The 12,827-nt window shown below is 45.0% G+C and overlaps 1 protein-coding gene across 1 annotated transcript in view; it reads left to right on the top strand.

Moving 5' to 3' along the window:
* The window catches only part of Emc3 (ER membrane protein complex subunit 3), a 16,991-nt gene extending 4,586 nt beyond the window's left edge, over positions 1-12,405 (top strand). The window contains exons 2-8 of the mRNA XM_021164574.2: positions 4,190-4,247; positions 4,588-4,681; positions 6,429-6,533; positions 7,024-7,105; positions 9,115-9,194; positions 9,859-9,941; positions 11,248-12,405. Of these exons, the coding sequence (XP_021020233.1) occupies positions 4,190-4,247; positions 4,588-4,681; positions 6,429-6,533; positions 7,024-7,105; positions 9,115-9,194; positions 9,859-9,941; positions 11,248-11,376 (631 nt within the window). The 3' untranslated portion in view covers positions 11,377-12,405. The remainder of the gene's footprint in view (positions 1-4,189; positions 4,248-4,587; positions 4,682-6,428; positions 6,534-7,023; positions 7,106-9,114; positions 9,195-9,858; positions 9,942-11,247) is intronic.
* Positions 12,406-12,827: the final 422 nt, after the last annotated feature.

Below are 12,827 nucleotides of genomic sequence, written 5' to 3'. Positions count from 1 at the left end.
ATATATATATATATATATGTATATGTATATGTATATATTTACATTTCTCAAACTCAGAATATATTGATTTGTTAGAGAGAAAAAAAAACAAAACAGATTCTTGAGGATTGGGTGAAATACACTAAAAGCTAAGTTGTGGGCGTGAGAAGTACAGCTGGTACCTACCCAACACTGAGTTCAATACCTACAACCTATGTGGTAGAATGAGAAAACCGACTTCTGCAGGCTGTCCTCTGACCTCCAGATGTACCCCATGATGTGTGCAACACCCTATCCTAAATAAATGTATATATGTATTTTTAAAAAACTAAAGTTTTGCTACATATAATGGTATGCGCTTTAATCCCAGTATTCAGAAGGCTGAGGCATAAAGATCATAAATTCAAGAGCAGTGTGGTGGTTCGCATAGGCGTGGCCCTAGTAGACTCATGTGTGAATGCTTGGCCCATAGAGTAGTGCTGTTAGGAGATATAGCCTTGTTAGTGTAGGTATGGGCTTGTTGGAAGAGGTTTGTCACTGGATAGTTAGGCTTTAAGGTTTCTTAATTTCAAGCTACTCCTAGTGTGGCATGCAGTCTCCTTCTGCTGCCTTTGGATCAAAATATAGAGCTGTTTGCTCCTCCAGCACCATGCCTGCCCGGACACCTCCATGGTTGTGATGGTAATGGACTAAACCGCAGAAACTCTAAGCTAGCCCTCAGTAAATGTTTTTCTTTATAAGAGTTGCCTCACTGGGCAGTGGTGGTGCACACCTTTAATCCCAGCACTTGGGAGGCAGAGGCAGGTGGGTTTCTGAGTTCAAGGCCAGCCTGATCTACAGAGTGAGTTCCAGGTCAGCCAGGGCTACACACAGAGAAACCCTGTCTCGGGAAAAAAAAAAGAGTTGCCTCAGTCATGGTACCTCTTCATAGTGACAAAATCCTAACTAAGACAAGCAGCCTATGAAATTTAAAAACAAAAAACAGTACAGCACTACATAGTGGGTTTTTTTTCCTATCCTAAAATAATGTCTTTTAATTTCAAATTACCAAGCCTACCCAGTACAAAGACTTACTCTTAGATATTTATAAAAGTTAAAATGCAAAACTAGTGTTTTCGTGTGGAATTTTTACACTCAGGAGAATACAGTCATGGCCGTCAGCTTCAGAACTTGAGCATCAGGAGTACACAGCTAAGTCAGCCTTCCCCTGATCACCATCCTCAGCCTCAACCCTACAGCTCTGCAGTAGTGTCAGTGTAAGAGCTTAGCTGGGGTCTTGTCATCTGAGTGTCTGGGAAAGCCCTGACTTACCACGAAGTGAAGAAGCCTACATGCGGCTAGCGCTGTGCCCTACACTCTGGGGAGGTACAAAACAAGGCAGTGGCAAGCCTCTGGTCTAATAAGAGTTTCAGTCCAAGTGATAAACAGGCAAAAAGAAAAATAATAGATGCCACCAACCCGGGATTGGTCAGTTGCCAGATCCAACTGTGAACACTTCACATGAGATGAGAATGCCAGCAAGCTGGCTCAGTGTTGGGTTAAGGCTGTGGTCGCCAAGCCTGAGCTTGATCCCGAGTACTCACATGGTAGCAAGAGAGACCCGATTCCTGTGAGTTGTCCTCTGACCTCTGACATGCACAATGGCATGCGTGCATGTGGACACACACACACACTCATTAAATAAATGTTAAAATAAACTCACTGAGATGGTGTAGACAGGCTCAGCTTAAATTCCTTTAAACTTACAAGATCATGGCCTTATATCGTGGGTTCTACATTGCCTTGAATAGTCTGTTTTTGTTTGTTTTTAATGTGTATAAGTGTTTTGCCTACATGTATGTAATGTGTACCACGGGTGTGCCTAGTGCCCTCAGAGTTCAGAATCGGAAGTTGGAACTGAAACTGGAGTTACAGATGATTATAAGCCAACATGTGGGTGCTGGCAATCAAACCCAAATCCTCGACAAGAGCAGGAAGTTCTATTAACCACTGAGCCATCTCTTCAGCCCTCACTCTGCATCTTGCCCACCTCTTCTTCCTCATTTCCTCTCGTGTATGTCCTGTCCTCAGCCAGAGTGTTGATTTTGTTACAGTGCCCAGACCTGTGACATCCCGTGGTGCTTTGGCTAGGTAATTCCCACTCATCCTTAAGATTCCTACCTATGGGACTGGCAAGATGGCTCAGTGGTTAAGAACATGTGTTGTTCTTGCAGAGGATCAATGCCCAGCACCCACATGGTAGCACAGCATGTGTTACAACCTTACATACAAGGAGATCTTCTGGCTTCCAAGGTCACAAGGCACACAGGTAGTATACAGATATATAGTCAAACAAAACATGCATATACATAAAGTAAAATAAAATGAAATAAAACAACAAAAGATTCCTACTTAATCCTACATTCTAAGTAGGGATTCCTCTTGTACAGCATCCTCTATGATACACTCCCATAATGCCACCTTATTCTCCAGGATGTGATTTGTTCCTATAGTTAGGATCTTCTTTTTGTTAGGTAACATGTCATGTAGCTCAAGCAGTCCTCAAACTTGCTATATAGTGAAGGACGCTGCCACCTCCCAGGGCCGGGATTATAGTGGTGTGCTATCACACTGTTTATTTGTTGAATTTCTTTCTTTAAACATCAGGGAAATGTACATTTTCATCATTGTTTATGGTACTCACATGGTATCGGACAGAAGGTTAAGAAATTTATGTGCAGTAAAAGCCAGATTGGACAGATTGTGAAGGGCAATTTAGGGAATTAACATGACTTGCCCAAGATCACAGTTTATAAGTCACAGAAGGCCAGGCACAGTGGCACACACCTTTACTCCCAGTATTTGGAAGGTAGAAGCAGGCAGATTTCGTGAGTTCGAGGCCAGCCAGGGCTCCATAGTGAGACTGTATAAAACCGTATAAAACTAGCAGAGACAGAATCTGAATAAGGACAAATGATTATAAAAGTCTCCAAATTTTTAACATTTTTATTATTGGTTTATGTGTGTGGGTATTGTGCTTGCTTGTGTGTCTGTGTGCACGCAGTGCCTGAGGAGTCCATAAAAGAGCACTGGACTCCCTGGAACTAGAGTTAGATCGTTGTGAGCTGCCATGTGGGTGCTAGGACTTCAACTCAGGTCCTCTGGAGGAGCAGTCAGAGTGCTTATCTATGAGCCATCTCTCCGGCCCCAAGCCCATATTCTTACTCTCTGTCTGAACTTAGCTTTCCACAGAACAGACTTGGTCCAGAGTTCATTCATAGGATATCTGTAGCCGGCCCCCAGGAAACAGAACATACCACACACCTTTTCTGTAGGCCTGTGTAAGGCAGACAGCTGTGGACAATCACGAGGCTGAGAGGAGGGAACGCAGGTGGAGTTCTTGGGAAGAGTTTGTATGGAAGATGACTCAAGGAAGGAAGTGAGGTGGGTGGGCTGGGACTGGCAGGAAAGGCTGGCATCTGGGCATGTGGAAGGTGCCAGCCGACCCCACTGGCTCTGACGACTTGGAGCATGTGGCTCGTGCTGAGCAGGAGTGAGAAAGCTGAGCGTGGCTTTCTTGTATGCATTTCTGCGTACAGTTTTCTCACTTCTCAAGATTTTCCATTGACCCAAGGGCTCTTCCCCTCTCCCTCCATTAAATAACTTATGAAAACCCAGGGGAAAGTATGGTATTTTTGTTTCTGTTGCATATTATTTGCTCTAAAAAATCACCAATAATGTATTCAGTAACTGTTGAAGAGTGAGAGGAAGCTGGTCTGGGCCCTGAGTGGAATTTCTCTCTGTTACCTGTCAGGTAACTCAGAAATGAGGCCTGTCCTCATTTCTCTGAGTGAACGAGGAAGTTCCTCTTTTACCCTCACCTTCCTCCTAACCCTGCCTCCAAATCTCAGAGCACTCTCCTGATACTCTTTCCTTACAAGGAGAGTTCCTTTGTGTCTCCCGTCAAACCCAGAAAGGCCAAGTGTAATGTCCCCGATTGCCTTCCTCAGAAACCTTTATTTGTTCAGAGCCCAGTCACTCTGGAAGACTGCCTTTGTGAAAACCTGCGTGGCAAGTTGAATATGTTTCATTGATTTTTAGGGTTTTTGGAAAGTTTCCACACCCAGCTTTTGCCAACCAGCTCCTCCCTTATGTCTGAGAGGGCCTTCTACTTTACGCTTGCTTTCTTCATGTTTCACATTTTAACATCTCTTTGTCTTGTGTTTTTCAGTCAGATCCTAATTCGAAGCAGAGTCCTCAGGGAAAATGGAAAATACATTCCCAAGCAGGTACTCACTGACCTTTTATTTAGAGGCTCCACCATTCACCTGTAAGGGCAGTAAAAACCTAAATGTTTTTTATAAGAGGATGCCAGAGAAAACTGGAGGTGGCCATCCAGTTATTAAGCTGCAGCCTGGTGGTGTTTGCTGTCATTTGCCCTCACCCTTCTCAGGAAATTGTTTTTAAATGTGACTCAGCTAAAGTGTCAGATTGGCTGCCAAGGAACCTGACAGCTCAGAGTGTAGAAGTGTATTCCAAGGGCCTTTAGTCAGTTCCCTGGGGGATAATTTGGCAAATTACTATGTCACAACTCTCATATTTAAAAAAGGTTTTCTTTTTTTCTACTAGTCTTTCTTAACACGAAAATATTACTTCAACAACCCAGAGGATGGATTTTTCAAAAAAACAAAAAGGAAGGTTGTGCCACCTTCCCCTATGACAGGTACGTTTATTCAACATGGGTGGTTGAGTATGGAGTCCCAGGAGATAGTCATGTAAAGGACTTAGAAACCATCTAACTATCTCTGGGCTGTGAGGGAGTGTTGCTTTTTTGAGGCTTTGTGCAGTGTCCAGGATGGAAGCCAAGGCCTAATACATGCAAGCATTCTCCCGCTTAGGTGCATCCCCAGCCCCTAATATAGGAGTCCTTGAAAGTGGGGCTCGCTTTTTCCAATCAATCCACAAATCCTAGTTTATCGAACTCTTTGTTCGGTGCTGTAGGAACTTGGGAGCAGTTCCTACCCAGTGTCTAGATCATTGCTGGAAGATAGTTACCTTGCAGCTTGTGCCCGAATGAAGAGCAGTTGCCCCTTGATTGCCCACACCAACATACAGTTTGTGACCTAGCTGATATATGACTCCTCCCATTCCCGTTTTGTGAAAAGTGACTATGCAAAGTGGACAAAAGCAGGGTTGGCCTTCTCTCTTTCCAGTCTCTTCCTTCTAGGTGAGATAATCAGCCCTTCTGATCCTACAGAAGGCACTAGTGTTAACACTTAGGGGCAACAAAATGTCTGTGTACGTATGAAAAAGATAGTCGCCTCACTAGTCCAGGGGTGCAAATCAAAGCAAGATTTAGTCCTTTTAGTCTGTTAAACCAAAGAGTAAATGTGCTCAAAGCCATGGTTGTCAAGGCCTTGTTATGACTCGAAACTCTACCCCTACTCCACCCCCCCCCAAAAAAATTACTCTTTAGAAACACATAAATAAGATATTGGTTTGTTACCTCTTACAAGGTAGGTAGCAGCAGCACTCCCTGGTAGAAATGGCTGAGAATGAAAATATTGAGAGATCTGGGGCTGGAGGGGCGACTCGCACTTAAAAGCACTTGCTGTTTTTGCAGAGGACCCAGGTTCAGTTCCAGGCTCCCACATGACAGCTCGCAACTGTCTATAACTCCAGTCCCAGAGAATCTGATGCCTTTTCTGGCCTTTGCAAGAGGCCACGATGCTCAGATAGATATATGTAGGCAAAACAACAACATGTATTTTTTTAATCTTTAAAAAATGTGTATGTATCTTGAGATACTGGTACCATAACAATGTGAAAATGTCATCAAAAATTATTTTTTCTTTTTTGGTATTGAGAACTGTTCTGCACACTCCTGCATGGTAAGCAGTGCTCTGCCCCTGAGCTACATCGTCAGCCTTTCTTCATAAAATTAATTTTCAAAAACAGATTGAAAGGTAGAAAGATATGGAACAGGGCTGGAGAGATGGAGAGAGCAGTTAAGAGCACTGACTACTCTTCTGAAGGTCCTGAGTTCAAATCCCAGCAACCACATGGTGGCTCACAACCATCTGTAATGAGATCGGATGCCTTCTTCTGGTGTGTCTGAAGACAGCTACAGTGCACTCCTATACATAAAATAAATCTTTTTTTAAAAAAGGAAAGAAAGAAAGATATGCTACAGAGAACTCAAAGGATTTCAGGAGAGGGTGGAGAGGAATTGTCTGCATCTTATGTTCTGAGATCATTTGAACTTGTACAATAAACCTGACGGCTGGCCCGCTATGCTGGCACATGCCTTTCACCCTACAGTCAGAAAGCAGTAACAGGCAAACCTCTGTTAGTCAAGGCCAGCTGGGCTACACAGTAAGATCCTATCTTAAAAACAACTGTCTGCGTTAAATTTGTGAAGTCTCTGCCAACAAAGGGAAATGTGGTGTTTTCTTCTGTGTTTGTCTCAGACCCCACCATGCTCACAGACATGATGAAAGGGAATGTCACAAATGTCCTCCCAATGATTCTTATTGGCGGATGGATCAACATGACGTTTTCAGGCTTTGTCACAAGTAAGTATCAGGTCTGGGAGACCTCCTACGTCCTTCACCCAGGTCCCTTTCTCAGTGCTACTGAGAACCTAATGTCACCTCATGGGTAGTATGTTTTCTTGTGAAAATAACATCTTTTTGAACAAAAATTCTTGAGTTCTAACCTGATTCAGTGTTCCCAGGGTAGAAGCTTTGTAAGTGGGGTGACACAGGAGTAGCTGAGGCTTTAGTGCACGCTTCTCCCAAATGTCAGGTCAGGGTTCATCCTGAGTGCCTGCTTGCTCCGTGGTCTAGAAACTGTCATCCCTCAGGGAAATCAGAGCAGAGTGACATTTTAGCTGTTCTGGTCTCCCTAGGCTGCCACCAATTTCCTTGTGAAAATCATTTTCCAAAAGCCAGTGGTACAGAGTTCCCACCTCCTCTGGGAAAGAATGTGTGTTCACACTTCAGCTGGCTCAGGTGCCTACCATGGTTTGAGGCAAATACTTGGTGTTTTTCTCTTTGCCTACAGCTAAGGTCCCGTTTCCACTGACACTTCGCTTCAAGCCTATGCTTCAGCAAGGAATAGAGCTGCTCACACTAGACGCGTCCTGGTAAGCGTGGTGTCTAAAGAGGCCGCTGGCCCCACAGTTCTAGTTTCCATTCCACTAGAATGAGGTTGTTTCTATTTGAGAAATTTTGCCTCTTCTTTCTTCTCTCTCTCTCTCTCTCTTTCTTTCTTTCTTTCTTTCTTTCTTTCTTTCTTTCTTTCTTTCTTTCTTAAATGAAAGTTCTATTTGAAATGCCACTGCTAGACTAAAACAGTTTTACAGGAGTCTTGCCAAAAGAAGGTTTGTTAGCCTCTCTTCTTAGATCTTAACAGTGTAGGAGTGAAGGTGTGGAAAGGTTACGTAGTCTGGCCAAGCAGAGCTTCTTAACAATGCCCTACAGCTTATGAGAATGGAGCCTGTGTTTGTCAGCTCTCTGTCACTGAAACACTGAGAGCATCACCTTGCGAAGAAGAGTATTTTGTATCTTGGCTCACCGTTTTGGAGGCTCGTGTCATGAACCTGTAGCCTCAGTGCTTTGGATCTGTGATGCAGCAGAGTGTGGCAGTGCCATATAATGAAGGTGAATGCTCCCCTTAGGGTCAGAACAAGAGAGAAAGATGAAGTATTCAGACTCCTACGATCTCCTCCAAGAACACCCCCCAGCCCCTATGACCTAAAACTGCCCAATAGGCGTCCATCTCCTAAAGGTTCCCCCACTGTCCATTAGTACCACAGACTGGGGCCCAAGCCTTTAATACATGAGCTTGTTTGTTTGTTTGCTTCTTTTGCTTTTTGTGAGACAGACTCTACATAGTCCTGGCTGTCTTGGAACTCATTATGTGGACCAGGCTGGCCTGGAAATCACAGCAATCTATATGCCTCTGTTCTACCCCCCAAGTGATGGAATTAAAGGCATGTGCCATCATATCAGGCTAACACATGGCTTTTAAAAAGAACATTCTAGATCCAAATTATAGAGAAGTTTGTACTGTCATTTTCCTTAGTTCCAGTTAGCCTCACAGCAACCCTGTGAGGTCTGCAAATGTAATGGTGGTCCACACACAGCTTTTCCATAACCAGTACTTGCACCTCTTTCTACTCCAGTGACTTACAGCAGAATACCAAGCTGGAGTCTAAAAGCCCCCTTGAGAAACACTGATATGATACCCAAAGTACAATAACACTGACTCCTATGGTCCTTCCAGACTGTTCTGTCTGTGGCTTCTCAAGAACTGGCCTGAAACAAACTCAAACAAGAAGAGGAGGGTCTGGTGGCAATTTAGACTCCTCTGGTTTGAGTAGAGCCATCTCTGGTTGTGTGAACCCAGGGCAAAGAAAATGCCTCACCCTGCTCTGTGTAAGAAGAAAAGCTACCTGTGAGCTTTGTGACTCCATGAAACTATTCCCTGCCAGGCTCACTGGCTAAGCATAAATGCCAGGGTTGGAGAAAAGCGTATCTTTTCTCAGCATTTGCACAGGTATGCACCTCATGTCTGTGGACAGACAGGGGAGCCAGGCAACGTTCCAGTGGGGCTCAGTGCTTGCTTCAGCAGACACGCAGTAGAGTAACTGCTGTGGATAGATCACTGGCACTGCGGGACCGACGCACCCTTACAGTCTATGGCAGTGGCCAGAGCAGACGCAGTCAAGCGTTGGTCGCTCTTCCCACTCTTCATTGCCCTTTGGTTTCTATTACATGTAAGCACATTTATGGCTTCCCAAGTCGAGTGTTGAGATAAAGGCTAGACGATCAAGTTCCAAATTTGTTCAGGTAGCCTTCACCCTCATCATTGCAAATGCTTCCCAAAGGTCACGCCTGGTCCTCTCCACTAAGTGGGGAACACACAAACACACCAGCACTCCTAGAGGATGAGGTTCAGAGTGGATGGCCTCACCCACTGTGCGGTGTGTCAGAAGACAGCCTTACTGTGCTACTGTGTTCATCTCCTCTGAGCTTGTGCCTTGGCTGTGTGTCTTGATTCTCACCTACAGTGAGCAGCTGTGGGTGTTGCAGATGTGAACGCTGTTCATCTCCCTAATAACCCACCCCACTCTCCCTGTTGCTTTTCTAGGGTGAGTTCTGCATCCTGGTACTTCCTCAATGTGTTTGGGCTCCGGAGCATTTACTCTCTAATCCTGGGCCAAGATAACGGTAAGAAGCAGAGTGGGTTAGTGAGCAGCTGCTGCCTGCTGTTGGTTAGCGCGGCCCCACATAGTGCTCTGGTCGGTGAGTGTCTGAGCAGGCAAAGCTCAGACTGAGCACGGGCGTTTCTCCAGCAGTCAATGAGCAGTACTTGGTTGCTCAGAGTCTGACACCTTTCTGTAAAGACCCAGCACTCCGTTAAGCCTCTGACCCTGAAGCCTAAGGAAGGACCTGGCTAGATTCGTTCCTGTATTGAGCAGCTTCCTCAGCAGTGCTAAACTTGGCTCTTGTTCAGTGATGAGGACCTTGGACACTGTTAACTACTGATTGCTTTTCTATACAGTAGGTCTTAATAGTTACCTTGTGGGGTTAAGTGCAGATAGAGGATAAAACAGTGAAATACCTGGGCACATAGCCCTGCTCAGTAATTGGTGTCTAGTGTCATATTGACATTTAAGATAGTTTGGAGCACTTTAGTTTTGTCTGTATTCCACTTATAATCACCCTCATTTTCCTGGACTTTCTCAGAATCACATACCAGGGTGACCAGGCCAGTGAGGTGTCCCAGTTCTCAAACCCACCACCAAGCAGCTATAAGTCATGCCTATTCTCCCATAAGGGTGCTAGGTGGTTATGGAGCCTTGGTACTCACTGGGCCTGTCTTATGCTGCAGCCGCCGACCAGTCACGAATGATGCAGGAGCAGATGACAGGAGCAGCGATGGCCATGCCTGCGGACACCAACAAAGCTTTCAAGGTACATGCCAGAGACTGTTCAGAACTGCAGGGGTATCTCAGACTTACACCAGTCCTCCCTCAACCACAGTTCATAGTTGCTTCCGTTCAAGTGCAATCCAAATGAGGAGTATGATGAAATATGCTGTCCTGCCCCACCCTATCCAGGACATAAATGATCACTTTGTCCAGTGTATCCACACTGTATGTGCTGGACGGCCTCATGACAGTGAGAGAGAGAAACCATATTCCCATTACTTTCATTACAGTTCTAGTTTTGAAAGTATTTTTTTTTTAATTTTATCTGTCTGTTTGTGCACCTAAGATTATGTATATCTGTGGACCACGTGCGTGCAGGTGCTTATAGATGTCAGAAGAGGCATTGCATACCATAGAACTTGAGTTATAGGTGGTTACGAGCTGCCGTGTAGGAGCCAGAAACTGAACCCTGGTCCTCTACAAGAGCACTTAACAGCAGAGCCACCCCTCCAGCCCCTCTGTATAATGTTTAACAGCAAAGTCTCACTTGATTAAAGGTAAATAAAGGGAACTTCTTCATTCTGGGTCACAGGAATATAGAAAGATCTCTTAGAAGTCAGCCGGGCCCGGCAATGCAGGCCTTTAATTCCAGCACTCAGGAGGCAGAAACAGGCAGATGTCTGTGCATGTAAGGCCAGCCTAGTGTACATAGCAGGATCCAGACCAGCCAGACCTACATAGTAAGACCCTGTCTCAAAATAATAATAATAATAATAATAATAATATAATTTGATGGGCCAGGTGTGGTGGTGCATGCCTGTAATCAATTCCTACCCTTAAGCTGAGGCTCAAGGACTCTGAGTTTGAGGCTAGCCTATACTACATGAGACCTTACCTCAAAAAACAGAGCAAAACAACAAAATTCTAAAACATGGACATAAAATTAAAACGCGTCTTTGTGATCTTGTATAGGACAGTTTTGTTTTAGTTTGAGGGTTGTTGTTTTTTTAATTTATATATGTGGGTATTTAGTATATGTTTTAACTGCTGGGCCCTCTCTCCATGGTTTTTGGCTTTTTGAGATAGTCTGCCTTTGCTTCTCAAGTGCTGAAATTGTAGGCATGTTCCACCATGCCTGGCCTTACTAAGCTTTTAAAGATTGCTTTATGAGTATTTGTATATCTGGGAGGCGTACGGACATCTGTCTGCTTCACATGATCCAGTGAGCTCATACACACAACAGCCTTGCTTAGCTGCTGGTCAGAGAGGTGGTCACTCCATGCTGTCCCCAGCTGTCAGCTCAGTGGCAAGCATCCCTCTTAGCATCCCTGTGTTCTCTTCCTGTGCAGACAGAGTGGGAAGCTTTGGAACTGACAGATCACCAGTGGGCGCTCGATGATGTGGAAGAAGAACTCATGGCCAGAGACCTCCACTTTGAAGGCATGTTCAAAAAGGAACTACAGACGTCCATATTCTAACCACATGCGGGGTCAGCTGTGTCCGGAACTTGCAGTAGCACTTAACCTTGTAACTTCCGTGGAGCTGGAGCCTCTGAGAATAAAAAGGAGGGTGCAGGGGCTGGCGGGTGCAGCAAGGCTCATTCTTGTCTGAGCTGGGTTCCCCTTTATGTTGGAAACTAGAGGAAAAGGAGTTGTGGGTGACTGCTGTCTTAAAGTTTGTGATTGTTCCTTCAGGTGACTCTAGTAAGGACGTTAGAGAAAGGGGAGACCCCATGCTACTGAGAATAGCTCAACCCTTAGCAAAAACTCTGTGCTTGGAAAGAGCATTGTCAGTTATAGCAGTTACTATGTTCGGTCAGCCTGACTTCCAGCCACAGTAAACTCCTGTTTTCTTAGGATCCAAACACCCTGCATTTTACCTTGAATTTCTTGTTTGTATTTTTAACTTTCTTTACACACGTAATATACTTTTCTCTACCACAATTTAGAAACTATGGCTGAGCAGCACAGCGCTCCCCGCACTGTTCACTTGAGCCTACAAAGGACGTAGAGAACTGGTGTGGCCCAACATTGCTGAAATAAACTCTTTGCAGAGTGGATCCCCAGGGCCGGGGCAGACTCAGCAAACTTTTCATATCTCTTCATATTTAGTCCAGTGAAAACAGGTGACCCTGAGGCACAGCCAGACTCTCAAGTGCCTTTGGGCTCATCAGAGACAGGTTACATATACAAGTTCTTGATTGGAACTTGAGGAAATATCAACTCTATCGGCCAGTCAATGGTGCTGTGCTGTAAATGGCTACTCATTTGAACGAATGACCTCATCCCAGTTCCTCTGGGCAGGAGAGAACTTACCACTGTTGGGGCAAGAGGGCAGTTTCTGGTGGATATATAGATTAAGGTGCCCAGGAGTCCTCTGACCAGGGAAGTGTTAGGGTGCCATTTCTGTACCAAAAGCTGGGTGTGTTGCATGTTAAGCACTGTAGCCAAGAACAAGCGACTCTTGACTCTTAATTAAACAGCCCTGTTTTCTCTTTGCCTGTGAAAGTGTTGCTTCTGTGGGTTCTGAGAGCTTTCTGCCGATGGGAGTACCTGTCTTAGAGCAGGGCTGCGGGGCTCAAGGGGAAAGAGATAAGAGCCTTTGCCCTCAACAAACTCATGGGGTGGGGGGGGTCTGTGGATGTAGCCTAGTGGTGTAAGTCAGTTAGTGTACATTATCCCCAGAACACACACAAAAGACCTCATCTGAGAGAACTGCTTATTTTCTTTTATCTGTATGAGTGTTTGGCTTGTATCAGGTCTGTGCCCCACATGTGTGCAGCACCTGCAGAGGCTAGAGAGGGTGGTGAGTCCCCTGGAACTGGAGTTATCATGGGTTGTGAGCTATCGTGAGGGTGCTGGGAACCAAACCCTGGTCCTCCACAAGAGCAACCAGTGCTCTTTTTTTTTTTTTTTTTTTTGGTTTTTCG

This window comes from Mus caroli, chromosome 6 (genome assembly GCF_900094665.2).
Source record: "Mus caroli chromosome 6, CAROLI_EIJ_v1.1, whole genome shotgun sequence".
Taxonomy (NCBI): Eukaryota; Metazoa; Chordata; class Mammalia; order Rodentia; family Muridae; genus Mus; species Mus caroli.
Note: the sequence above shows the minus strand (reverse complement) of the source record. Positions and strands in the feature narration are given on the sequence as shown.